The sequence below is a fragment of the Triturus cristatus genome, chromosome 5_1, assembly GCF_964204655.1.
Source record: "Triturus cristatus chromosome 5_1, aTriCri1.1, whole genome shotgun sequence".
NCBI classification, from domain to species: domain Eukaryota; kingdom Metazoa; phylum Chordata; class Amphibia; order Caudata; family Salamandridae; genus Triturus; species Triturus cristatus.
The window spans coordinates 414,925,725-414,953,481 of NC_140587.1; the positions used below are offsets into that span (position 1 = coordinate 414,925,725).

General features: G+C 44.0%; 1 protein-coding gene across 2 annotated transcripts in view; it reads left to right on the top strand.

Moving 5' to 3' along the window:
- The window catches only part of SNX31 (sorting nexin 31), a 189,441-nt gene that overhangs the window by 158,787 nt on the left and 2,897 nt on the right, over positions 1 to 27,757 (top strand). Inside the window, exons 12-13 of one of the 2 annotated variants that reach the window (XM_085605168.1) lie at positions 1,588 to 1,665; positions 8,277 to 8,333. In XM_085605168.1, the coding sequence (XP_085461294.1) occupies positions 1,588 to 1,665; positions 8,277 to 8,333 (135 nt within the window). Of the gene's footprint in view, positions 1 to 1,587; positions 1,666 to 8,273; positions 8,334 to 27,757 lie in introns of both variants that reach the window. The other variant, XM_085605167.1, reaches the window with a different exon arrangement.

Sequence of the window (27,757 nt, forward strand, 5' to 3'; positions counted from 1 at the left end):
CTTTCTCTGTAAAAAGGCGAGGGCACAATTGGCACTGCAAATTCTTCACGGCAACCCCCTCTGGCAGATACAGGGTCACTGACTTCATTCCACCCATTGGCGTACGGCCCAATTGTTACACAAGTAATCTTCACAGCGGCGTCTGACATACTGGGTTGCCGACTTAACTCCGCACACGGGCTATGGCCCGATCAGTATGGCAGTGGTGCCAACCACAGCTGCTTAACGGCTGCCCCTTCTGACGTACGGGGTCACTGATGTTCAACCTGCACACAGGCGATGATCCGATCTGTGCAGCAGCCATCTCCTCGCTACAGGAATCCCCTCGCCAGGATCCCCCACTGATTTTCTCTTCATCCAGCGCTCTCCTCTCAATCACAGGGCATACTGGTCTTGGCAAGCAGGCAGGCTAGTTCTCTAGTGTAGGTGTTCTTGAATTTCCTTTGGTGATGCCCCCTCACCTAGCTGAGAGACTAGCAAACCTTACCCCTCCCTCCTTAATCCACGCTGGTTCCCCCTTAAGGGCTTCCAGCATGTTGCGGCACACCTCATTCGGGCCTAAAGAAATATGACCACAGCACTCCACTCTGATGTACCTCCACAGGCACTCCTTGCCAACCCGCACAACCTTCAAAGCCATCTGTCATCTAATAGCCATTATGTCTGGCACCCCTGCCTACTTGGATGGCAAGCTAATCCAGTGGATCTCTGCACACCCGCACCAGGACTCTTTGGAAACTGTAGATAAAAAACAAGGGCAAAAGGCCTTCCCCTTTCTATGCACCAAGCATTGAGACCAGTGTCCCCATATCCATCCAGACAGCCCCAATTTAGTTAATCTCTTAAACATTACATCATGGAACAGCAGCAGTCCACAAGCCAACTACCTTACTATCACACTTCAACTTTGTCTTAAGCCTTGACCCCGTACAGCTCTGCTGCCTAATGGCTAGGTTTGCGCTATTCAAATACTACGTGCATACATAGTAATCAGCCACACAACTTGACTTGCACTGAAATAAAGCACACTACCTTTTCTTGATGGGTTTTCTACCTTTCTTCCTTTCTCCTTTTCTGCATTTGCAATCCAGAAGTCATACTTCTCTGTATTAGGCCAATTTTATTGCTTAGTTTTATACGGTTTGCATTGTATTATGCAAAAATATCCGGGCCTCACTGGGAGGTGAAATAACTGAAAGACCGGTTAAGTAAACAGGCATTTACAGCAGTAACTTTTGGAAACTTCATGATTATCCCATCAGATTTTTCTGTAAACACCAGCTTATCAATATTCTCATTTCTCATGATTTGCCACGCTTTATAAATGTTTGTATGAGTTTTAGCTTATTTCATTTGAACTGTTAAACACAGCACTTATGTCTATTGATAAAAATGGGTTGTGGTCACTCACCTGCTGAGATAAGATGTCTTCCTTTTAACTTGTTTGCCACCCATCCTCCCTCATCCCTTCTCTGCAATTACAGACCTGAAGTCACTGATCTGATTTAATTATTCAATTTTATAGTGTACTTTCAGGCCACTTGTCTTGTATTATGTGAGCAGTGAACTGTTCTGTTACCATTGCAGGCATTTCTCCTGAGCACTTGTATGAAGAAGACTTTATCAGAAGAGCTATTGAAACAGACTAAAAGCAATTTAGAGATGGTGAGTGTTTTTTGAAGCACACTTGTGAGCGATCTTTGTGTCTGGTCTTCAAGTATTGTCTGAATGCAATGCTTCTCATTTAGCCTACTGCTATTGTGTTGAAGATTAACTACTGTGTGTTTATTTGCATTCTTCGTAACCAGTTGAGACAAAGCATGAAAGATCTTTGGGTATGTAGTCCAGAGGGTGCAGATACCCTGTTTGTGTCTTTGTGATAGTTGCGTTCCCTACGATATTGAAAATGAGCAGAGCTGGTAGCTTGGAAAATGTGGAACAATGTGAGTCAGAATCTTCAAGTCTCACTCATCCTGCGTAAGACTTGTGCAGCCTGAAGTGGAAGGAATCTGACAACAAGATGCTGTATATGCACATGCAGCTCTGCTGTGTGCAGTAAAGTAGTGAGGTCTCTAGCCTGAAAGACTACAGTAAAACCCTCACCACAAGGGGGAGAGGGAGCGGGGAGATACTTCGCATCGCAGGCCCTCTCAACACAGCCCGGCTGTGTTCTGCTGAGTGCTATGCTGTGAGTACTCCTTAGGAGCATGGGCCTCATTTTCGGCTGCGAGATCTGTTGCACTGTGCATGCTTAGCATTGATGTTGCTTAGACTGTTGCCTGGTGACATCTGCACCAACCGATGGGTGTTGAGGAATGTGTTACGGGGGCAGTTGGCTCTGCCAAGGGTGGCATCTCCTGTACTATGCTTAAAGTCCTTGTCATCTGTTGTTCCTGCTACAATGTTGTGTTTTCTGCATGGGTGGAGATCATTAAAGGTTGGGCTAACCCTGGTGGAGAGGAGGGACCAGGCCTCCTGCCATCTCCGTCTGACTTATCGTCCCACCTCTTCCCAAATAATCATCTCCTGATGGGACTCGAACTGCTCACACTTAGTGTCTCATTGCACGTAATAATGGAAAGTTGGCCAATTTATCTGGTGAATCGATGGGTTTGGGACCTCCTTTTCGTCATGCGGACACATTCCCACAATCTGGATTGGCTACACAGCAGATGCCAATTAATGCCCTTGTCCTGCGCTAATTTTGAATCTCTGGCTTGCTGAACAACTAGTTGGGCCTGGACCTCCTGGCTCTGGTTCAGAGAATTGGATCCATAGAAGTCGGCTAGCCTAAATTAGGTAAGGAACAGAACTCTGAGCAAATAAACCTTCAATTCGCATCTAAAAAGCTCTAATTGTCACAAGTTTAAATTTTTTTAAAAAGGTGCATTTAAAATACTCTCATTGACCAGTCATGTTTTTGTTCTTTATATCGTGATCAAGATATGTTCGTACAAAAACTACAGTTGCAAATCCCCACCGGTTTAATTATTTTGTTGGCAGGCATTGTGGTTATTTATGTACCTTGGGGACAACAGTAATATGGCTCATGCAAATTTGCACAGACCTTAAAAAGACATGCCCTCAGATGTAAAGAGGCTACTTGTCCTGTGTACCGTCAACTGATTCTGCCTTTTCAGCAGGCGAAAGGAGTTTGTACACAATTGTTTTTTAAGACCATACTTGCAGTGATAAACCTACAGCTCCCATAACACAACATTTTGTTGGCTACTTGTCTTTAGAACTATGCATCTTTCAGAAAAGGACATCAGAACTGCTGTTCAAACCCTCGTACTCTCATCTGGATGGTGGTAACTCTCTGCTCCATGGGCTGCAGACTCCAGACTGGCATCCTTAAAGGGTATACTAAACACTGCAGCATGACTTATCCAGGGCCCGAAGAAATATTACACCAGCACCCATCCTAATGGAACGCCATTGGCTCCTTTTGCCAGGTCACACCATCTTCAAAACTGGCTGGATCAAAGCCATCACAACCAGTATCGCCACTTATTTTGCAAAAAAGCTCACTATTTCTGGTGGTTCTTGGCACAGCCAGGACTCCATTAGACTGCAGTCTAAAAATTATAATAAAAGGCAAAACAAAGCGGAGGCCTTTTCAATCTATGCACCCAGGATCTGGCACAACCCTGTATCCATCAAAACCACCCAAACGCTGCACCAATTTACGAAAGGTGAGGAGTGCCTTTTTTTTTCCTAGTTTCTTTTCATTGTGAATAAAACATTGTCACAGATTTACAATAGTTCAAGTCAAAGAGCATGAACATCGATAGTCTCATGCACACAGTATTATATTCTCATTTACAAATTACAGCATTCAGTGAAAACATACTCGTAACCATTTTTTAGGGCAGCCTCACGCTACGTACACTGTATTTTCATGAAACCTGCACCAGTCCATATCGCCCTCCCACTCTCTAAGGGTCGGGGTTGCACATACCCCCCCATTTTCTTTCTACATTTCTCTTGGCTATCATCAATCCCAGAGTCACCCAGGTTTGTTCTTTATGACCCAAATCCATTGTCTCCCATATGTTTAGGAGACCGTGTTTAGCCTCAATGGGGATTGCCTTACCCATGACCTCCTCCTTCCAATATTTAGCTATATGTGGGCATTCACATAGTATGTGGAAAAATGTGCCTTCTTGGCCACCATGCCTTCTGCAACTAGAGTCAGTGCCAAATCCCATCTTAACTAGTGTAGGCCCTGTTACATAAACCCTGTGAAGTATTTTCAATTTCACCAGCTTCAACTTAGAGGATATTGCCCCCTCCTGTGGGGACGCCAGCGCCTCCACCCACTCGTCTTCATCTAGTTCCTGTAAGTCACTGTCCCACTTTATCGGAAGCTGCGGGAGGGGGTCTGGGGAGTGATGTATTCATTTCAAGTATGTCAGGGAAATTGCATTCTTGGGCATGTATCCGTCCAAAAGCCCATCTTCAAGAGGAGAGGCCTCCGGAGGGGTCTTCACCCCCCCCCCCCCCCCCCCCAAGGGATGACTGTTTGAAGGGCGTGTCATATCTGGAAATATCAGAATTTTTCGGATTCTGCAAGTTCATAATTTTGTTGAAGGGAAGAACTCCCTTCCCCCCCCCCCCCTTTTTCCAACGGACTGCCACCTGCGAAATCCCTTTCAATTCCCATTTATCAAACCCCTTAGTCTTCCAGAGATTTCCTAATTGTTCTGAGTCCCACAGTGGGGTGTTTCGAGTTAGTCTTTGCCCACCCCATACTTTTCTGGACCAGGTTCCACACTTGTACGGAGTGTTTTGTGGGGCCCTTCAGAGGGAACTTCCCGGGTTTCGAGTACAGCGCTCATGTGTAGTTACCTCCTGGGAGGAGCCATCTATCCATGGCATAGCCCAGGTCAATAGGGGGCCGGTATATACAGTGATTAAAGGCCGCCAGCTGCGACGCCCAATAGGATTTCTTGATGTTTGGCAGGCCTATTCCTCAGTCATCCCATCCCCTCACCAGCTTCGGGAAGGAGATGCGTCGCGGACCAGTTCCCCAGAGCAACTTTCTCTGTGCACTCCACCAGTCTAAAATATGATGCAGGGACTAGGGCAGGGGAGTTCTGCAAGACATATAAAAAAGGGGGCAGAGACATTATTTTAAACAACCCGGCTCTCACCAAAAGTGACAGTGGGAGAGACTGCCAATGGTTTACGTCACGTTCCAGTCTCCACAATGGAGGTAAAAGGTTTTTCGTAGAATAGTTTGAGATCAGTGGTAATAAAAATTCCCAGGTCATTAAACCCTTCCGTTACAACTTTGAGTTGATATTCGTTGGGTAGAACAGGCGGGCCGCCCTTGAGCACAAAGATAAGTGATTTTGCCCAGTTTATTCTATACCCAGAGTAAGTCCCAAAGTTAGTAAAAATATTCAGGACCTTGCGTAGGGAGCTATGTGGGGAGGCCAGATACAGCAAAATATCGTCCACGTAGAGTGAGATGCGGTCCTCCCTCCCCTCAGCCAAGCGCAGTCCTCGTATTACAGGGTCTCCACGGACCCAACAGGCCAAGGGTTCCAAAGTGAGCGCAAACAGCAGTGGGGACAGTGGGCACCCCTGTCTTGTTCCCCTATGGAGATGGAAGATAGCTTATTTTTTATTGTTGACCACCACTTGTGCTAGCTGGTCAGTGTATAGTAGCCTGACCCAACTTATAAACTTAGAGCCAAGGCCTACCATCTCCAGAACAGCAAAACGATAAGGCCATTCAATAGTGTCAAACGCCATAGTGGCGTCCAGTGACACCACACAGCTGCGTCCTCCATCATGGTCTCTGCCCTCCCCAAGACCCCATGCAATCTTCTTAAGTTCAAGGACCTGTTCCTCGACGGCATGAATCCAGATTGGTCCGGGTGAACCAGTTCATGAAGGACACAGATCAAACGGGTGGCCAGTATTTTGGCCTCCGCATTCAATAGCGATATGAGCCGGTATGACATGCAGCTATCTTTCGGTTTCCCCTCCTTGGGTATAACCACCAAAGTAGAGATTCTCTGATCCAGTGGAATAAGTCCCTCATCCAGACTTTCCATGAAAATTGCTTTTAGATAAGGAGCGACTTTGTCGGGTCGTAGTTTGTAGAGTGCTATAGGGAGGCCATTAGGGCCCATCGCTTTTCCAGTCTGGAGAGAGAGAATGGCCTGTGCTATTTCGTCCGGTGTAAGGTCACCCTCCAAAGTCTGTCTCTCGTCTTCCTCCAACACCAGCAAACTAATCTCGGACAACAGTTCTTTCACTTCTGTTTCTAGCCTACCGGACTTACACCTGTGCATACTATCTACCAAAGTAGTCTCTTATCTTGCGGGTTAGTAAGTGATAATCCTGCCTCCGTCCTCAGTTCTGTTACCAGTCGGCTCGCCTCTTCCTTTCTGTCTAGCCATGCCAGCAATTTCCCCGTTTTGTCTCCTAGTTCATAAATGGTCCCCAGCTTATGACTGAGCATGGTTTTGGCAGCCTCTCGCTTCGGATCTATACTCTTCCTGTGCCAGGCTCAGAAAATAGGCCGCATTCTGGTCTGTGGACGTTAAAAGACCCTCTTCCATTTTTAATATATCCTCTTCAAGTCGCAGAAGCTTGGCCCTTTTGTCTAACTCCGGAAATGTGGGAAAGCGAATACCCCCTTACTAATGTTTTAAAAGCCTCCCATAAGACCTGGGCCGAGGCGACCGTGCTCTCATTCTCCGAAAAATAATGCTCGATTTCTTGTTCCAGTTTCAACTTAATTATGGGGTTTTTAAGGTGCCTGGGCTAATTGGGGTGACCCTAGTACAGTCTCCCCTCCCATACTCCATCAGTAGCCAAATTGGGGAGTGATCCGATATACCTCTAGCTAGGTGCTTGACTTCTATAACATATCCGACCTGTGCGGCCGGGGCGAAGACATAGTACAATCGGGATAGACTTTTGTGGACCCCAGAATAGAATGTGTATTGCGTTTCAGCTGGTTGATACACCTTCCATATATCCACGAGGCCCATAGCCTCCAGAAAGTGTGGGAGGTGCAACTGTGAGGGCTGTATATACCTAGGCGGGTGTCGGTCCAATGACCCCGAGACAACAGAGTTGAAGTCACCCCCTACTATTAGTCAGCCCCCGGGTAACTCAAGCAGCACCTTTTGCAGGTCTTTAAATGTAATTTCCTGCAGTCCTGGTGGTAGGTACAACAATAGTAGCGTCACTGCTTCCCCTTCCCACTGGCCAGACACAGTCCCGTATCTCCCTAGATTGTCAGTGTGCACTTGATCTGTCATCGGAAATGTGCATTTTTCCAGTACACCCACCCTCCTAGAGCATGTCGTAAACGCCGATTGTGCAACTAACTGATAGCCCCATCTAGCTAAGGCATTGCACATGTTCCCTAGGAGGTGGGTTTACTGGAGCAGCACTACATCCGGGGCATGTCTTTTAAGAAACCGTATAATTAACCCTCGTTTAAGTTTATCTCGCAGCCCATTTACATTCCAGGATAATAGTTTGACTCTTGCCTCACCTGCGGTGCTCATAACAATGGAACAGTGCCTCTTTAAAGAACACAACATCACAATGCATTCACCACACTCAATTAAAACTACTTCTCCCATCACTTGTTGACTTTAGGCTTGTCTTTGATCCTGTACAGTGCTCTGCCGCCTTTTGAGTAGGGTCTCCCTAAAAAATTACTATATATATAATGCATTCAATAAATTACATTATTATTTAAATATCCTGTTCTGAGGACCATAGTAAAGTGCAGAATGTATAATGATCGTGCACAGCTGTAGTGGCTTATGATAGTGACCGATGTATCTAGAGTAAAATCTGTACCAACTTTGCATTTATTTTGGAATATATGTAGAATATATGAACTCTCAATCATTAGAAAATGTTGGTAATTTCCCAAGTAACTCTCATGTATCTTTTTGTTTCTCGCCTTTTCATTTTATGCAAATGTGTAATTCAGGTGAGTTGATGGAATTATTTCTCTTAAACGTATTACATTTAGGAAACTGAGCAAATAAGTAGATTAAAAAGCACAATTTCCCATGTTTAATTAGGATTGCTTTGAAATGAAGCCTAAACTTGCTCTCCCCCATTGACCCATTTCTTTCAAGTGTATCTGATTTTGCTAACCTTGCTCACATAGAACAAGTTTTTGCACCACTTTGGTTAATGTTTCTTACAGGATATGTAAAGGTCTAATCTGTTATGTGCCTGACAGACGTCTGGCATGTTAACTTGCTATCCTTTCTCCTTTTCAGCAGATTGAAGTGCCAGAAGTTTCCAAAGTGACAAGAACATCAAGTAAATTGCAGCAAACGGTCAGTTTAAGGATTGAGTTAAAAGTGATCTGGGATGATGGTGCAAATTTCTTGGTTTGACATGTATAGGATTGTGTGGTACTGTTACAAACAATTATCTGTTGGGTGTGTTCCTGTTTGCATTATTGCACCCATCAGTCTTAATATTAAACAATTAAGCAAAAACTACTGCCACTAAAATACTTAACATCTGACAATAGTGCTAACCTCTGCTCTGTGAAAATCACAAGCAACATTCAACAACATTTAAAAAAAAAAACTAAAAGTCCCTCCTTCTCTTAATCGCCCTTCTCTTTGCTTATAAACCATACCTACCCCATAAAGGTTAGCAACTGAGCCCTACATTCTCACTGTTTGTTCCCACCACCAAAGAAGCTTTGTGATTGTCCTTCGCCAGACACTCTGCCCCACAAACCTCTCTCAGTGGGCATGCATTACAGCTGTTTTTTTTTTGTTGTTGTTAATGCTATTCATAAAATGATTCTACCAAGAAGAAATTGGTTTGGACTTCCACAAACAAATCCTTGTCCTTCCTCCAGCAATCCTTGTCCTTCCTCGAGCAAATCCTTGTCCTTCCTCAACTTGGAAACATTACTTTTTCAGCATTGGACCTTTCATTGGTTTGCCTGCTTGTATGATGATGCTGCGTCAGTCTGTGAATCATTGTTAGAGCAGTAGTTAATTTGTAAAAAAAATACGCGCCGGAGCTCTCGTCAGGAGAATGCTTGCACTAGCCCAGTTCTTAGCACTGCCTTAAACAGAATCAACTACTAACCCTAAAACGGGGGAGAGGATGTGCTCTAATGTCCAGAACTGCCGACTTCGGAGCAGGGGAGCCAGGTTTGATTCTATGTGGGCACAACATCCTGTGATACTGGGAAAATCACTTAATCTCCCCATGCCTACCATAAATTAACATGTCCTTAACTGCTACTCAAAAGTGGCGGTGTTGATGATTAAGTGCCGGTGCTGAGCACTGGAAACCACCGGCTCAAAGGAAGCACTGCGTTACAGATGTCAATACTGCAATTACAAGCCGCATTCAGTTAAGTGTTTTTAACACCGATCCATCTTATTGTATGACCCATGTCAAACCAAGGAGAAGGGAGTGGCTGAGAGCTCGGGAAGCAAATAATGGGAATGGAGCACAAGGTTTCTACTGGATGTTTAGTGAAAAGGAATCGGTTAGGGCTTTACTCTTTGAAAATATACTTCTTAGAAAAAACAGCTGTAAAATAAATGTAATTTGAAGGCTCCAGTTAATGAAATTTTTCTTGCTTTCTTTGCACCTGGTAGATATTTCCTCTCTCGTCCTTCTCCGCTTCAGGGCTCAGAGGTGAGCAGTGTAAAGCTACTCTTCAATATGGCTGACACCTCTAGCAAGGCCAAACAATCTTTGGGACATATGGGGCAAAGAAATATTTTACTTATGACCTCATGCCTTGTGCATTTGCTTGCACCTGGACCATATTCCACCTAACTGCTACATTTGTAATACCATTATTGCAAAAACCTTGAAGTACTCTGAGAGGATTGGTATTAAGGGGCTGATTCCATTTGCGAGGCATCTGTGCACCGTCCATTTCTGCCACACCCCATGAAAGGCACCAAAAAAACAGCAATTCTCTCCTTCCTTACTGCACACAAAACTCTGATACCATCACAGCCTCAGGAAATCGGTATGCCTTAAAACTTATTAAAGATTACGTTGTTGACCAGAAAAAAAGGTCACATCATTGACTGTTGCGTTGTCGATAACTCATTGCTAACAGAATCACCCGTGAACAGTCTTGCCATTAAGGACCCGTTGATCAACACCCCTTTGTGAACAGATAAATAGGCATCCGTCTAGTCAACGAGGTATGCATTGTCAACATGGGATACACTGAGCTCAACAGTCTTCCTCAATGACATCAGACCTGCCACACCTTGACAACATAAAAAGCATCAGCTACGATTTCTCCCACTTTACATCACCTTCTTGGCCATCTAAGATTCCTGTGCTGCTTCAAGGGCTAAGGATTTGCGCCACAAATGCTGCCAGAAAAGCTAATGCTCCAGCAGTCTGGATTCCACAGTATTTCATGCACTGATTGAAAGTCATAACGCGGGCTTTTGATATCACACACCTCAAACTGTAAGAATTACAGCTTGCCATTCTTCTGATAAAGCTATGGGAAGTTACACTACCTACCATGTACCTCCTACACCTGGAAGGGTAGAATGATCCATATTGAGGCGTTCATTCAACTTAGCCCTGGGGATGGGAGAGAAGAAGAGGAAGAATACATGGAAGAATCCGTCCAGCGTCGGAGGGAAGACAAACCTCGGGGGAAGGGGAGGTGAGAGAGAGGGACTATGTTGTTGCACCATATGAACCTGAGACACCATCCTTAGTGAGCCTCCTGCGGATGTTGGAGAAAGTTTATAGTCTTATGGCGAATGTCACAAAAATTGACTTGGCTATAATGGTGAGATACAAGCAGTGTTACATGAATGCTAGTCTCTGGGGGATTACGTTCAGTCTTGATATGAGCTGTGGCTCAGTCAGTGGGTGGGAGAGAGGCATGACTACTCACACTGGCCTCTGATTAAGGAAAATGTGCTCCTTCCAGGAAGGCCAGACCACACCCTCCAGGAGCAGTGGCAGGAGCCCAGCTTAAATGTACTATTATGAATTTACCCAAGCTGAATTCTTAGCTATAAACTTAGACCGAGGTACCTCCTATCCCAATTTGTTCCAGGAGACTCCAGTGGCATCAAGAAGGAACATGTAGAAAGCACACCAGAAAAGCAAGAAACAAGTGTTAAAAGTTGATCTGCTATAAGGATCAAACATGTCAATTTTAACCAGCAAAACTCTTTATACCAGTGAGATGAAACATCCACTTAATGTTTTTGCATCTGATTCCCTTATGTTCGACGATAAGCTCATAGGCAATAAGGAGTGGCAGTAACTCCGGGTAGTACTGCACAGAGAAACGACAAACCCATCCTGTTAGCCTTTCATAGGATGCATGTGCAACTTCTTCGCTGTTGTCAAAAGAATAAGTGTGTTCTGAATCAGATGCCCAATCAGTATTCAATTAAGGAATCGTACCAGTCTGCTTCATCACATTACCCGCTACAGTTTAACCAGACACCGCGATCCTCAAAGAACATGTCTCTTACCTCACGTGATTCAATGAAGGCTAAAAAATACACAATGGAAGGAATGGAGAGTATTTTGTCATTGAAGCCAAAGGATGAACAGGATAGCAGAGAAAGATCCCGATATAAATCCTACACACTCCTATCCACTGTTTGTTAAAGAAGATATAGTATTTCTTAAGAATTACAGATTAACACTCCTATCCACAGTTAAAGTTTTGTCTTAGAAGAAAGGCCTAAAGAAATAATCTGCCCCACAAGCTGCTTTAAGAAGTAATCGAAGACAAAAGGTTTGGGTATAGTTAAAAACTGTCCTAATATTAGCAGCCAAGAAAAATAAGCTCTTTAATACCAACAACCATGTATATAGTGTGTGCAAATGCATGAGGAAGTTATTAAAGATCTACCTAAAGCTGGACGTTTCAGACATTCGGAAGTAATTGATAGTGGCTCACCTAGTGATAACTAACAGACTTAAGTTAAATCGTCTTCTCCAGGTGCCCAAGCAAAAGTTAGTAATGAGTCTCATATATAGCAGCAGTAAAAAAAGGCATCAATCGTCAGTTATCGGAGGCTCAAGTTTATTTGTTTGATATTATGCCGGCAAGGCAAAACAAACAAAATCATTACACCTTGAGAAAGATACTGTAAAAAATTGATTATAGAATGCACCTTTTAAAATTGTGATCCATTATACACCTACATAAGCAAGTATTGGCAAAGCCAATAAGTCTCGCCCAGGCAAGAGCTATTGGTTTTGCCAATGTGTTTTAGCCATATTGTACACCAGTATGGCTGCTGTTAGGCATGGCTAAAGGTTAGTGGCGTAGAGAAGAGTGGCGTCGAGTGGAATAGCAAACAGTGGAGTAGGGGGTTGTGGAGTAGCAGAGTGTGTTGCGTGTTGCAGTGGCATAGTGTGGAGTCGCATAGAGTGGACTGGTGTAGAGTGCATTGGCATAGAGCTTTGCAGAGTATAGTGGTGTAGAGTGCAGAGGCATTAAATTCTGCGGCGTACAATGCAGCATAAAGGAATTCAATGGTGCATAGCAGGATGGAGTGGCGCAGAATGGAGTAGAGTGACATAGAGTGCAGTGTCCTAGAGTGGTGTAGATTAGCATAGTAGAGTAGCATCGAGCGGTGCAGAGTATAGTGCCATAGAGCAGTAGAGTATAGTGCCGTAGAGTGCAGTGGCGTCAAATGGAGTAGTGCAGAGTGGAGTGGTGGAGAGCTCAGTGCAGTGGTGTAGAGTGGAGTAGCGGGCAGTGGTGTAGAGTACAGTGATGCAGAATACAGTAGCATAGAGGGCAGTTGTGTAGAGTGCATTGGTGTGGAGTGGTGAAGAGTAGATTGTGGCCAAGACTGGACTGGAGTGGTGTAGAGTAGAGTGCATTTGCATAGAGTAGAGAGCTGTAGAGTGCAGTGGTGTACAGTAGAGTGCAGTGGTGTACAGTAGAGTGCAGTGGTGTGGAGTGGTGTACAGTAGAGTGCAGTGGTGTGGAGTGGAATGTACATGGTCTGGTAGCACACTGCCACATCAAACAACACATTTCCAGTTGAAATGACCTTTACATTTGCACAGACATACAGGTTTACTAATAGTACTATACAGTGCACAGACGTAAATGTGTGGAAATTGCATCACCTAGTGTAATGATTTGTTTTGATCATATTAAATTATTTGTTTCTAACACTCCGGAAATAATAAATGCGATACATTTGTTTCCTTGATATATTCAGAAATACTTGCGCAGTTCATTTAAATGTTGTCGTCTGATAGAAAGAAACTTTCCTACCCAAGTATCCATGTTATGTTATCGGAGCACAAATACGCAAAGGAGTGTCCCAGCGTGAGCCTTGAGGTGCTGAAAATGGAAGCTAATTAGGACAAGAAAGTTTTGAGCGGTTTCTTAAAATGCCAAGGTCCTTAATGCTACATAAAGAATAGGGCAGAGAGTTCCAAACTGTAGCTGCCCTAAAGGCAAGAGACCTGCCCCCCATTCTTTGTAGGCGTGCACGGGGTATCTGTGCAAGAAGCTGGGATGCCGACTTCAGTGTCTGGCAGGTGTATAAAATGCAAAGCGCTTCCCAAGATGTTCATGGCCCCCCACATGAAGTGCCCGGTGTGCGATAACCAGGGCCTTGAACTTTACACGTTTAATGACAGGCAGCCAGTGCAGCATACGCAGATAGAAGCTGACACTGTTTCTGATAGGAATGTTAAACATGAGCCTAGCTGCCGCATTCTGGACCACCTGCAGTTTCTTGAGTGTGTAGTCTGGAAGGCCAATGTACAATGCATTGGCTTCGTCAATGCGGGACCGGATCAGTGCCCGGGTCACTGTTTCCTTCGCTGCCCTAGGGAGCAGCGGAAGGAATTTCTTAAGGGACTCTAGTATCCCAAAGCAGCCCCCGGTCAGTTTTTTGATTTGGGTCTAGAAGGACAGCTGCTCGTCGAACCAAACACCCAAGTTCTTAACTGGTTGGCCAGAGAAGGATGGCAGAGGATAGTCGGACATCCAGAGAGATTCTCTAAGCCAGGGGGGAAACTCACCATAAAGGAAGATTTCCGACTAATCCGTATTGCATTTCAGCTGAGCAGCACAGAGCCACTGTCAGGCACTCTTTTGCCTTCAAAGTAGAGAACTCCAATTTGCCCCAAGTGAACAGAAGTTGGTTACCGTCGGCATAAGCCACTATCTTGGCTCCCTGATCTTCCACCAGCTGGACCAGACCGGTGAAGTAGATATTAAAAAGCAGGGGACTCAGAGGAACCCTGCGGCACTCCCGTGGTCACAGATTGAGGCAGGGATGAGAACGGCGGAAGCCGGACCCGTTGCAAACGTCCCTCCAAGAAGGATCTCAATCACCTCCAGGCCAACCCTGAGATACCCATGTCCGCCGGCCGGGCCAGAAGCAGCCAATGGGGAACAGTATTGAATGCTGCAGAGAGGTCCAGCATTATGAGGGCCGCACTTCCACCAGAGTCCAAGCAGACTCGAATAGCTTCAGAGACTTCAACTAGAGCGGACTCAGTGCTGTAGGCAGCTCTAAAACCAGATTGCACCGGATGGAGTAGGCAAGAATCTGCAACAAAATCAGTAAGCTGTTTGTTAACCGCCTTCTCACAGATTTTTGCCACACAAGGGAGCAAAAAGATGGGGCAGTAGCTCCCTGGGTCCCATGGAGCCAGCGATGTGTTTTTTTTCTTTTGTTTTTTTTAGCAATGGCAGGATCTTTGCTTGTTTCCACTCAACCGGGAGAACCGCTTCTTGAAAGGAAAGATTGAGTGCATTGACCTCTGGGTTGACAGACTCTGCAACGAAGCCCAAAAGTCTGGCCGCGCAAGGGTCAGACAGAGACCCGTATTTCATGGACTTGAAATTTGAGGGACTCCGGCAAGTCAATGCAGAGAAAAGGCCTCAAGCATAAACGAAGAAACTCGCGCCTCAACTGGGGGCATAGCATCCGACCTAGGCAAGCTCTGACCTGTAAATCTTGCCTGTATGGCGAAAAACGTATTAATAAAGAAGTTGGAGAGCTTTTCGCACCAGGCATCTGACGTAGGGAGCTTAGTAACCTCCGCCCTAGGGTCCAGAAAGCTCTGAACAATAGAAAAGATCTCCCTCGAGTTATTGCTAGCTGACTCTATGTGCTCGGAATAACAGAGGCCCTTGACCTGCCTGATGGCAGAGTAATAAATTTTCTGGGCTTCTCCAAGTGTCTTCTTTGCTGCAGGACAATATTCCTTATGCCAGCAGCGTTCCAGCTTTTTACATTGCTGCTTAAGTATTTTTAGATCAGACGAGAACCAGGATTTATAGGGGGATTACCTGCACCGCCTGCGACACCAGGGCGGTGAAAGACTATCCACTGCCTGCATAATCCAGTCGGTGAAACTGGCCAGCGCCCCTCAAGTCGGAGGGGAGGGCAGGTCTTGATTCTGCCAAAAGCCAGCGGAACGATTTTAGCGATGAAAGGACAAGATCTGGACTGGCGGCCCATTACAATGCCTTCCACTGACCAGGCAAGACAGGATATAAAGTTGTCCGACCCGGGCACCGGGAGCGGGTCCTCAAATATGATGGGAAAATTGAAACATATGGGATCAAGGATATGGCCGCCACTTGGGTAGGCAGGCTGACCCACTGGGTTAGCTGAGCCAGATTCAACTAATCCAGAAATTCACGGGTATTCCCTTACTCCATCTGATCCAGATGGTTATTAAGGTCACCGAGAAAAATACTGCGAAAAGGGAAGGCAGGGGGACAATAATAAATATCCACTTCTCTGAGAAAGGACCCTGCAGATCCTAGACTCGAGGTAAACTAGGGCCCCCCCCAACGTGGATTGTGGCAAAAAGACCATGCTTAAGTCCAGAAATTCACCCTCCCCCAGTATTGCGTGTTCCCCGCGATTGAACTCCCATTTATCCCTGTACACAACGGCCAAACCGCCCCCTCTGCCATTTTGGCGGTCAGTGCGGGAGATCTTGAAACCTTCTGGGATAGCGATCTGCACTACTAGATTGGAGGATTCATTCAGCCAAGTCTCGGTTAAAGATCCATATGATTATCCGAGAGAAGGTTGAATATGTCCTGGTGGCGTTTCACCAGCGAGCGGGTATTTATCAGCACAGCTCTAATGGTGGGCCTCTTTTTGACAGCATGGGGCGAGCCAATCGATTGTACTTGCCCCCCGGGCCTAAGCCTAGATGGAACTTGCACCGCTGACAGACCCTCGGCTGTTGAGGGGGCACAACACACCTAGTAGCTGGTTGGCAAGTGCATGGCTGAAGCAGCAGCAGCTCGTTGCGGCTATAGATTAGAGAGGCCAATGTCGTTTTTTGTTTTCAAACTTCTTCACTGTTATCATTACTTCCTGTAAACGACAGATTTGTAGTTCTCTGTAAATGGGTAGATCTGAACATTGTACAAAATGCAAGCATCTTAGAAAGTGACTGTGCTAGTTTGATAAAAGGTACAAACAGTCAAGTCTGAGTTCTCTGATCCATGATTATAGTTGTCTGTCCTTCATTTAATAAAAGCAGGTACTTGGCCCAGTCTTAGCTAACGCATCCACTTCTGACAATAGAATTTTATATTTTTTTAATTGGGTATTGTAAAATCGATCTGTAATCTCTGACCACGAGGTGAGAGATAGTTGGGGTCTTTTTCCATAGTCCTCTATGCTTTTTAATAGAGCCTTCTTTGACCAGATGCTTGTAGGAAAGTGCCCCTTTTTGACATGGTCACCCCCACTGTTTGCCTGGTATCTGTTACAATTCTGACTGAAGTGGACTAGGTTCTTGCTAACCCGGTCCCCAATGCTAGACATTTCCCTAAAACTGTACAATTTTCTCCCAATTTAGCAATACCTTTAGCACCCCCTGTAGGTCCCTAGTAAATGGTACCCCTGGTACCTAGGGCAAGGAGGCTAAAGAGGGTACATAAAGACTGCACCAACATGCAGACTGCCATTGCAGGCTGCGTGCTGTGGTGCAGAGAAAAGTGAAGCCACGACATGGCACACCTGTGAGCCATGCCTGCAGACACTGCATGCACCATAGTTCAGCCACCCCTACAGCAGGCCTTACAGCCCAATGGCAGGGTGCACTATACTACATGTGTGGATATATCTGCATGAGCAGATATTCCCCGTGATGTCTAGGTCAATTCTTAGATATTACAAGTGAACAGGGAAGCCATTCTTAGTTTTGGCAGAATTAGGGTCTTCGGGTCAGGGTTATGCCCACTTTCCTCAGGAAGTGGTCATATTAAGGGTGTAGACACCCTAAAGGTAAGTGGCTCATTGGCTACTACCTGTCACTCCCTGTACTGCCCCTATATTGAGTTTTTAGGTGGCACCCAAGACACCAGGAGCTTAGATTCGACAGATCAAGAAGACTGGTGCAGGCAGTCTTCAGTTCTCGCTTTTCTCACTGCTTTCTCCTAGTCTCGACATTCATGACCAGCGACTCATCCTGCAGCTGATCAGCTTCCAAGAACTTCAGGAGAATGTCAGCCCTTTGCAAATTCCCAGCAATCTACCTTGGAGTAGAGGAGCTACTCCCCTGCAGTCCGCAGGCACCAAAAGCGTAGTCTGGTTTACCAAGTTGCCACTCCTTGGCCAGCCCGACAGAGCAGCCTTCCAGGAAGAGGATCCTGCTGTCCTGAAGGTCAGATTTTCACTCCAAGTGGGAGGACACTAGGACCAACTAGAGCCACACAGCACCAATATCCAGGGTACCAGACCCCTTGCAGAAAACAAAGCCCGTGAGTTTAATCTGGATTCCCACTGCACTGGAACCGAGCAGCTGTCAAAGGACGTCTGCACCACAGAGACCCACTTGCAGAGTGGCCCAGCTGTCTTGATTTTGCACCCTCAACCGGTGCAGACAAACGACTGCAAGGTCCTAGGAGACACAGAGCCCAGTCGACCTTTTCACTTTGCACCCAAGTGCCCCAGTAGCAGCACAGCCAAACTGGCTGTGCCTCCTTGTTCCCAGAACCCTTGTAACCCGAGCCCCCCATTGGGAGCTCCTGAACTTGTACCCAAGTCCCCCTCTGCAGTCTGTTTCTAGATGGCCCCACCTCCTTTCCACCAGCATAGCGCACAGAGCTACCAAGCCTAACAGCACCTCTGCACCCGGTGCCCCAGGACAGGTAATGAGTAAATGCTGGTGGTACTTTGGACCTTGATTTCCACCCCCCCCCATTGTCCCGAAGGAGACCCTCCCCCAAAAACCAATCGCAAATAGCTGTATGCAATATGACTTCTCCCCCCCAGGGAAGCAGTGCTGCGTAAAGACTCATTTAAGTGAACTATTTGCTTACCTGTAAAGATTCATATTTTAAAAAGTATTTACTTGATAACGAAACTTGCATATAAGTACAAGTTAATTTTCTAAATTGGTCTTGGATTTATTCTGGAGTGTCTCATTTATTGCCTCTGTGAGTACAACAAATGCTTAGCACTGCCCTCTAGTAAGCCTAAACTACTCGCCCACACTACCACAGAAGAGAGCATTTAGTGTTATCGTTTTTGCCTCTGTGAACCAATAAGGGTACTACACTCACATAACCCTAGAGCTAGCTGGGGGGGGAGGGGAACTAGAGCTATGGGGTGTCCAAGGTGAGCTGGCCTCCAAGTTCAATATGTACACACAAAAGAAGCTACCCTGAATAAATCTCTGATTCTATATGTGAAGATAGGCACACTACACTTGATTAAGTGGGGAGCAGAGCATCTCAAAAAATGTGAAGGACTGCCTTCACACACTACCAGGTGTCATCCTTCATCATTAGCTGTCCTCGCTCTCTAGAAACTGTGTTTGGTAGAGAGTGGGCCTTCACCAGGAGACAGGGAGGCACTTCTGAGAACTAATTGGGGTCCGTGTTAAAGTGAGGGGTTAAAAATCCATGCAAACGCCAAATACAATTTATTTGTTAGTGTTTTGCTTGCTATTAAAAATAAGGCACGGAGAACTGGGGGGGTGGCGGGGGGGGCGGGGGGGGGTTTACTACCCCATCCCCATCAGTGTCGTCAACATGTTTCTTCTGTGTAGGCCCAGAGGGTCTGTGGCATTCATCAGGACATGATATTAGGGCCCCTATCTAATCTCCTCCGATTTAGATGTAACCACCATGTGGGATGACCTTTGTCAATCCCTACCTAAAGATTGGGATTTCCTTGAAACCTGTAAAATAAAGGTTAACAAAGTGTCAGAGGGCTTGCTCAAGCATGTGTATAGAATCAGAAAAATGGCATCATGCATATTAACAGAATTACGCATGTGGATGTGAAACACTTGTCACTGCAAACATGGCGCTTATACATATTACAAATATACAGGTACTGTGAGACCAGCTCACAATCTTACCCCAAGTCAGGGGCTTGAATGCCCCATGGGAAGGGGGGCTGAGGGACCCCTGTAGTCACGCTCTGAAAACAGAGTAGGGAGGAATAAAAATAGATGTTTGTGAAGTAACAAAATTGCACACAAGTTTTTCATCATTCATGTAAAACAGGGTTCTGAGATGTGAAACCCTGGAGTCTCAAGCTTACACCACAACCACACCCTTACTGCCTCAGGGTGCGTTCTTCAATGATATCCTAAAAATGTCCTCTCCTCTTCCCTGCTGGTAGCGGAGTGAGTGGGGACGTGCTGTTTTTATAGGTGTCACTTGTTTGGTAAACGAGGGAAAATTTGATTAATTGGCGACATGCGGTGCTTGATTAGGAGGCTCAAGGTCCGGTGTCTGCGTAATTGCCTGGACGTTGCATGCGATTTTGATCAACTGTTGCATTTTTGTTAGCGGGACACGTGGCCTTGTAAGGAAAGTCTGTTGAGAAATGGATCAGAAATCTCACATCCATGCAACAGTAGGCTAGTTATCTTTTAATTATAGATCTTCCTAAGAACTTCAGCTGACTCCTTGTTAATACAGAGTCCATCCTTTTTAAGGATCCTCCAACAACTTCTGCTCTCAGTTCCTGTTGATTAGTGTGAGATTTACAATTAAGATTAGTACTAAAAACATATGTACTCTTTCATGGTATTTGAAAAAAAAATTGTTTTTGTCTTAGACATTTATGGGTAAATCATTGCTAGAACAATGTTCTGAGAGAACATGTAATTGCCTCTATAAGCCTAATGGGTTTAGTTCAGCTAGAACTGTCATCTGCATAAAACATTGATGAAATTGATTCACCTCCCAAATTTGAAGGAAACAAGTGGGCCATTCTTAAAACTCGGAGCATCTGCTATGTATTTAGAAATGAGGAGATCAGCTAAAATACATCCTTGCCCATTTGGTGCACTCATTTTTCGAATCAGCGATCCGTTGTTTCCATGTTAAATTCTTGTCCATTCCCCTTCATGTGGTTGCATTATTAATTTCAGTAAAACTGGTGGGATTCTCCAATGTAACTTTTTTCAAAGATGGTCTCGATTTATGGTATCAAACACTGTAGATAGATCATTATATGCCACATAAAGGGATAGCTTTCTTTTAACAGTATATTCTTCGACCAGAAAGGTAGGACACTTACCTGAAGCGTGGCGTCTCCGGGGCTCCCTCTTCCTGGTTTCCAACTTCTTCCGACAAATGCGCGGACGCCCGCGCATGCGCTTTACTTTTATTTAATTTACAATTAGGGTATGTTTTAAATGGCGGGCGGGAGGTGGGTGGCAGGCAGCTACGCTTCGCAGGCAGCGCTACGTACACTACGTGGGCGAAGCGTAGTGTCACGCCCAGGGTTAATCCAAACCTTGAGGACTGGATCGTTTTAGGTTTGTAATGATTACCTCAATTTGCTTAAATGTTGGTATTAAAGAATCCAGACCAGATTTGCCAATAACAGACTCCAGACTTTGAATGGTTAACAATGAGATAGGTGGATTGTTATTTTTCTTTACATATGGATCTGAGCTATAGTTGACCCACTCCTCCTAAACTTTGGCGGAATTGAATACAAGCTGTGTACCAAATCTAACCGGGAGCTAGAAAAGCTGATGTTTCCCTTGTTCCATTAGTGGGCAGCTTAAACGTATTTCTAAACATTCCCGTATGTATCAAATGCTGAACCTTGTAAAAGAGGTAGGACATTCAAATGGTACAGCTTAGGCTGCTGCACTTCCAAGTACAATAATTGAGTAGATGGATTATAAGCTTGTTCAGGTGCAGAGTAGGCTGAATGAAGTAAAGGGTTTCCATCTTGGAAGATCATCAGGACAGAATGTCAACAGAAGTCTCTACACTTACAAGTGAAATAACGTTAAAGGTTAAATATGGGTATCTGTAGAATAGGTCAGGTAGTTAAGGTAGTTAAAGTTTGAGATTTGTGGGATTCCATGAAGACAGTGAAGCTGGCACAAACACTTTGGATCTGGTAAAGAGCCTGATCAAAAATTACATACTTCTGGATCACTAGAAGTGACCTAAAGATAAGCAAAGCTAACCAGATCTCATCTATAAAACCCGTCCTCTCTGCCCGCCCATGTAATTTATTTAGTACATTTTGCAGATTGCAGAATAAAGGAAAGAATACTGCAATAGGCCATTGAGATGAGGTCTATTAAGGCATGGAAATCATTTTCCTTTCAAGTCTTCAGACGTGTCTGTAGCAACAAGCAAAAAAAGATGGGAACAGAAACAAGTTGTACTCCAATTTCATAAATTGTGGATACAGTATACTCTTCCAACATGCAAAACTCAATTTGAAAGGCAAGGCAATGATTGTGTTTTCCCCAAGTATTGCACTGGCCCCTTCTACTGGTAGCAGAGTGCAGTAGCCGAAAATCTGGATGCAGAGCATGCCACCCACCAAGAAACAACATACGAAGCGTCATCAGCAAGCCACAGCATTGTACACCTGAAGGTGGGTTTGGGTAATGGGTAGGTAAAGAAAGCCAAGGCAAACACCAGGAGATGATGGACCGAGCGCTAAAACTTTTCAGACTCTCACCCCCCCAGTCACAGATCTGGGTTGAATCCATCATCGATCTTTGTCTCTGAACTGGGTTGGCAAAGTGAGCTAGTCATATGCAAATCAGTCTTGACCCTGTGCCTCATAGGAACAGTCCAGCCCGAACTGCCAAGCCATATCTTCCCTAGACCGGAAACAAGCATCTTGCCTAATGGCCCTCATCAGCCAGGCTAGCTTGAATCCAGTGGCAAAGTGAGCAAGGGACCCACGTCTGGGCATACCCTGCCAACTTAGGGTGAACAAAGCAAACACAAGGAGATGATGGACGGTGTGCTGAAACGTTTCAGACACTCTCCCCCAGTCACAGGTCTGGGTTGAATCCATCATCGGGGAACAGTCCAGCCCGAACTGCCAAGCCATGTCTTCCCTGGACCGGAAACAAGCATCCTGGGACAGAAAGGCTAGGGCCAGGTAGGGAGGAAAGTGGTGGAGAAAGCAATTACAAAGTTATGTTGATTATGTATAGTTTGTTGGCAGAAAGAGTTGGGGAAAGGTGGATGAGTCAAAATGAAGCCAGGCTGTTAACTGTAATTGTGAATCAGCAGGAACAAATCTATTCACAAAATATATCAGAATGGACATAAGAAGTGAACACAATTAGGATGATTTCTTTAAATTCTAATGGCCTTAACATTAGGAAAAAAGCGGCAGAGTCATGACTATTGAGCCTTTAGCCATCCCTAGTCTTGTTACAAGAAACTTGCTGGAAGAAATCTAAATTGAATGAAATTTAAATGTTTAACAGCTGTAAACGTATTAATTGTATTCATTCACGGGTGCCGCCACAGTTGGGTTTTCCAAGCAAATAGACGTTGGTGTGCATTTTACCGGTACAAGTGGCAAAGGTAGATGGGTTTGGGCTAACTGACAGATATTCAGAAAAGCAAAAAAAATTTGGTATGTATGGCTTGTTAGATGATGGTTCACAACATTTAAATGACCTCCATATTTCCATATCGGGCGTACAATGAGACCTAGTATTTGGAGGAGATTTCACTTTAATTCATGATCTGATATTAGATCATTGGAATGTTGGGAGCTCCATTGTAGACAGTTGAGTGCTCCCTGCTTCTTTGGGCCGGTAAAGACCCTCAGAGCAGCATTCCAATGTCTTACAAAGGCCTCTCGGAGCTCAAGGGGATTTAAATCCCCTCGAGCTTCGAGTGGCCTTTGTTTTATTTGTTAGAACATTCTGCCCACTAGTGTCAGAATGTTCTAATAGCCTTATAGCCTTTGTAGCAGGGCTATACCGGCTATTAAAGTCCCGCTACCTTGTAAGTCCCTCGCCTTCGGCTCGGGCCTTTAACGTGGTAGTGGGCCTTCAATAGCCTGTATAGCCCACTACTGCGGGCTATAAGGCTATATTATATACCTCCAATACAAATCTAAAATTAATACATTTCTCATTTACGCTCTTAAAACAGAGCTTCGTTTGCAAGACACTTTAAGAATTAACAGTCCCAAACAAAGGGAGTACACATGTGAAAGATTTAACTCAGCTACCCGTATTTATTTTATTTTACATGTACACAAGGTACTTGTAGCAAGGAATGTTTAAGAATAGTTTTTCAGATCCTAGAGGTGACACTAGACTCTGCATAAATAGAAAGTGTCAGACTGGCAAAAGGATGAATTACTTCTGAAGGACAATGATTGGATCTCACAAATCTGTTTATCAAAGAACTGTAGCTGCAGCACGAAAGAAGCTCTCCCATGTTCCTTAAGGATACGCAATTATACTCTGTCAGTTTCCAGGGTGACATCTCCTGGCATCACTCAATTTTTCTGACCGCTCAATCCATTGATCAGTTCGTTTAGGATGAGTGTGATACGACAGCAAAGAAGACACAAAATACAGAAGAATCGGTAGATCAATTACGCAGTTCCTTAAATATTCAATAATGCGACACATCGAACAATCGCACACTGAGGAAAAGACATGGTAGGTTCAAAAGGGCACTTTCCCAGGCAGCTGTTCTGAATTGTAGCAACATTTGAAACAAGTGCTCTGCGCAGTACTGGTAATAGTGTTAAATGTTACCTTATGCTTTGATTATAGCAGTCCACTAGTTCATTTTAAGAATGAGGCCCACGTGAATTTAGACTAATATACGGCAAAGTCATATTAATGGTGGATCATACATTTGAGTATAAACTAAAGTATATAGGTTCAAATACATTATTGATACACTAATCATTTCAATATAGTGAAAATGTGTACATGTAAGTATCGGGTACTCATAAATTTTGAAAATCTCAACATGTTCATACAACTAATATTTTGTCTAATCATTTGTGGTTGTGATCGAAATTAATAGATATATGAAATACATTAGAGATTTCATGAAAGCATAGTTAATTTTTGTAGTGCAACAGCAACTTTTCTTGTTATTCCAGCGTACACATTAAATGAAATGTCATATTTCATAAATTTTTATACAAAATTAATTTCAATGAAATTTGGATAACAGAGCACAGCACAAAAAAGTTCAAACTGGCAAACAACAACCAGTAAGATGTTAAATACAGAACTCCGAAATAGTAGGTATTATGTAATTTTGAATGACCGTTTCCAAAGTCTTGGCATGTAGATGTTGCAGATATACAGCCATGTAAATGTTGCAATTACACAGCCAACACGTGTTTCGTCGTAAAACTACTTTCCCAAGGCCTAAAATGGTACTTGTATTTGGTAAAAGTAATAGCGAGCAATCGTGTTTTTTCAAATGTGAGTGGTCAGAAATTGTGTATAGATTTCTTAATACGTCCGGGTGACACCGAAAAACCAAATGGTCCTTAGAAATGAAGTCAGGCAGCTGAAGGAAACGTCATGGTAAACGCATCAAGAGTGAAGATATCAGGCTTTTAAGTTTATACGAACATCGGTCCAAACCCTGTTCGGGTCAAATTCCAGCATTCGTTCTCGGAGTGTAAGTGGCCGCCATGGAAAAACCCCGCATATCTACTGATGCGCGTCTTTAGACGCGCACCAGTAGCTATGCGGTAGATATGCAGCGTTTAATGTTAATTTTAAAAGAAGTAGCAACAGATCTTCCTTGTATCTTAAGATACCCAAAAGAGTTTGATACAAGACCTTGTCAATGTTTCATAACATTTTAAAGTTGCATGTATTAATGCCGAGACCTAGCTGATTAATTCTGTTAAAGTATTTTCCTTTCTAACTATGGTCGAAGTGCAAAGATGTAATGAAAATAGCTTTGCTAAGCTCACATATTTGTTAGTAAACTAGGATTGGAAGGCTTTTCAATATAGATCAAGAAATGACGTGGCCCACCTGGTTTTGGATGGCCAAGCTCATTGGGTCAGTACTATACATGGACATATAATTGGGAAGTTATTGGACGCAAAACTGATTCCTCAAATTCATGTGTTTTAAAAACAAGTAAGGTTAAGGGAATCTGAGTTGGTGAAAATTACTACAAGGAATTTCCTGTTTTGAGATCAAAGGAAATCATGGCGAAACAGAAATGGCAGTGACCGACCAGATACTTGACCAAACTAATATGTTGAACTTTTTAACTCTGAGGGTTAAACTTTTGCTGTATGCACTGTTACAGCAAATGGACGTTATTTCCAACACCCAATTTCCTTAATAAAATTAGGATGGAGTGCATCACTAGGGTGCCTTTAGTGTTTACAAATGGACCATGATGATAGGCTGCATATGTTATGGTCTTGTCCCCATTTGAGGGAGTATAGGGATGAAATCGTCAACTACATTATTCAACCCCAACATGTCACCATCAATCAAGACCGAGTAACTGCTTTATTAGGTGATGTGCCCTTGAAAGGAATCTCTTATAATGCTCAAGTAAAACATGTTTATTGAACTGATTCTAGCACAATCAATTACAGCAAATTGGAAATTCTCTAGTTATCCAGTTTTTGATAATTGATAATGTTTTAGAACAAAGCAAAACTTGAGCATATATGCTGAGTGGATTGGGGGAATGTGAAAGTATAGACACAAATTAGATTTTTTTTCTACATTCATGAATAGATTAAAGATTTGTAGAGGGCATGCTTTGTGTTTGTATTCTTACCTTTCCATCTGTTTATACTCTGAGCCATATTATATTCTTTCTGGTTTTCTGAAACAAAACTGTGTGCTTATGAAGTGACAGTTTAATAGTGTGTAGTCACATTATCCACAAAATAAAACAAAGAACCTAAAAAACAAGAGATGTTTCATTTTAAGGTTCCAGGCTGGTTGAGCAGTAAACCAACTGTGCGTTGAGGTTCTGCTGTGAAGCTGCCTGCCACTTCATCCCCCTTCAGTAGCTGCACTGGAAAAGTCTAAGATTCCAAACACTGGACCATCTTTCTTTTTTATATGTTTTGACATATCAGCAAGTCAGACAGTGCACAGACAGTGAGATCGTACATATAATAGTGGATCATTAGCTGTACATATTTCAACATTTATGTTCAATCATCCTCACCCCAAACAGAACAAAAACATATGTGCCCAAGTCCCTCCACTAATGTGGCCAGTCATGCCCACATTTGAGGTTCAGCAATATACTAGTCTACACTCCTATACTCTGCCATCACATGCGGGTAAGTATGACTAACTTTCACTGTGAATAAACCCTGTTTACGTTTCTGTTCAACAACAGAGAAAGAGTGCCAGTCAATGTGCTCGTCAGCCCCCCAGATCCAGTGTGTAGAATCCAGGACGGATCCAAGAATCGCTATCCAATGAGCTGCCAGCATTTGTTTCCAGAAGCCCTGCCGCTCCTCATTACGGAGTGCTGTTTCTTCTGCTACACTCTTCTTCTCTACTTCCTTTTCCACCGACTGTGAGGTGACCCCTCTGAGGATCGACCCCAGCCATGTCTTGCACCGACTCTAGACAGGGATGGCAAGAGGCTGAACACCAGCAGGGCAGCAGTATAACAAATAGGTGCAGTAGGAAATAATAGCTTTACAGTTCAGTAGTATAACAAATAGCTTACACATGAGAAATATATGCTGCATAAGGCTTCAGTATAACTATTCTCATTTACATAACAAAGTTCCTAATACATTGGACATTTGTCAATATTGTGACATACACTGAAGTAACAATTGCAGTTCTTTCAGGCTACCAGTGACTCAACTGTTCACTCTACTTAGTGTGAAAGTTGATGGTGTTCTGCTTAAGTGATCCATATTTCCTGTTCCAGATCAGAGAGAAACCAACCCCCAGTGTGCAGATCATCAAAGGGATAGCCAAGCTATTCACTGCCATGTTTAGGTTTGCAGGATACAACTTGTAAAAATATGTTTTACTGTACCATCTCCTTTGCTTTTTAAAGATTTATTTTGACCAAGAGTATTCTAGCATTACTGCTTTCAGGTTAGAGCTCACATTTGCTCTTTAAAGCTTTAGAAACCTTTTCTTAATCTGTATCCTAGTAGCTGAACTATAAATTGCCTGGATTTTTGATCACATGCAATCCTATGTCTGCACAATTCATCTCCTAACACTTCACCAGGGGGTATCTCCAAAGGTTGTCTCTTGTATGATTTTGTAAGTTTTCCCCCGTTACATGTCCTCAGGAAAGCTAGCAGCTTTTATGCTGCTCCTCATTGACTAATTTCTTGCCCCACAAGTCTGTAATTGACGTTCTTCATACTCCTGACCGCTTTCAGCCACCTTCAAGAGATAAAATATATCTTCTGATTGTCAACGTCGTTCTTACAAGGTGCTTCTTCTCCTTGTTTTTATGTTCTCATTTTTTTTAAAGACTGCCATCTTTGCAGTGGCCATATCCGTTATC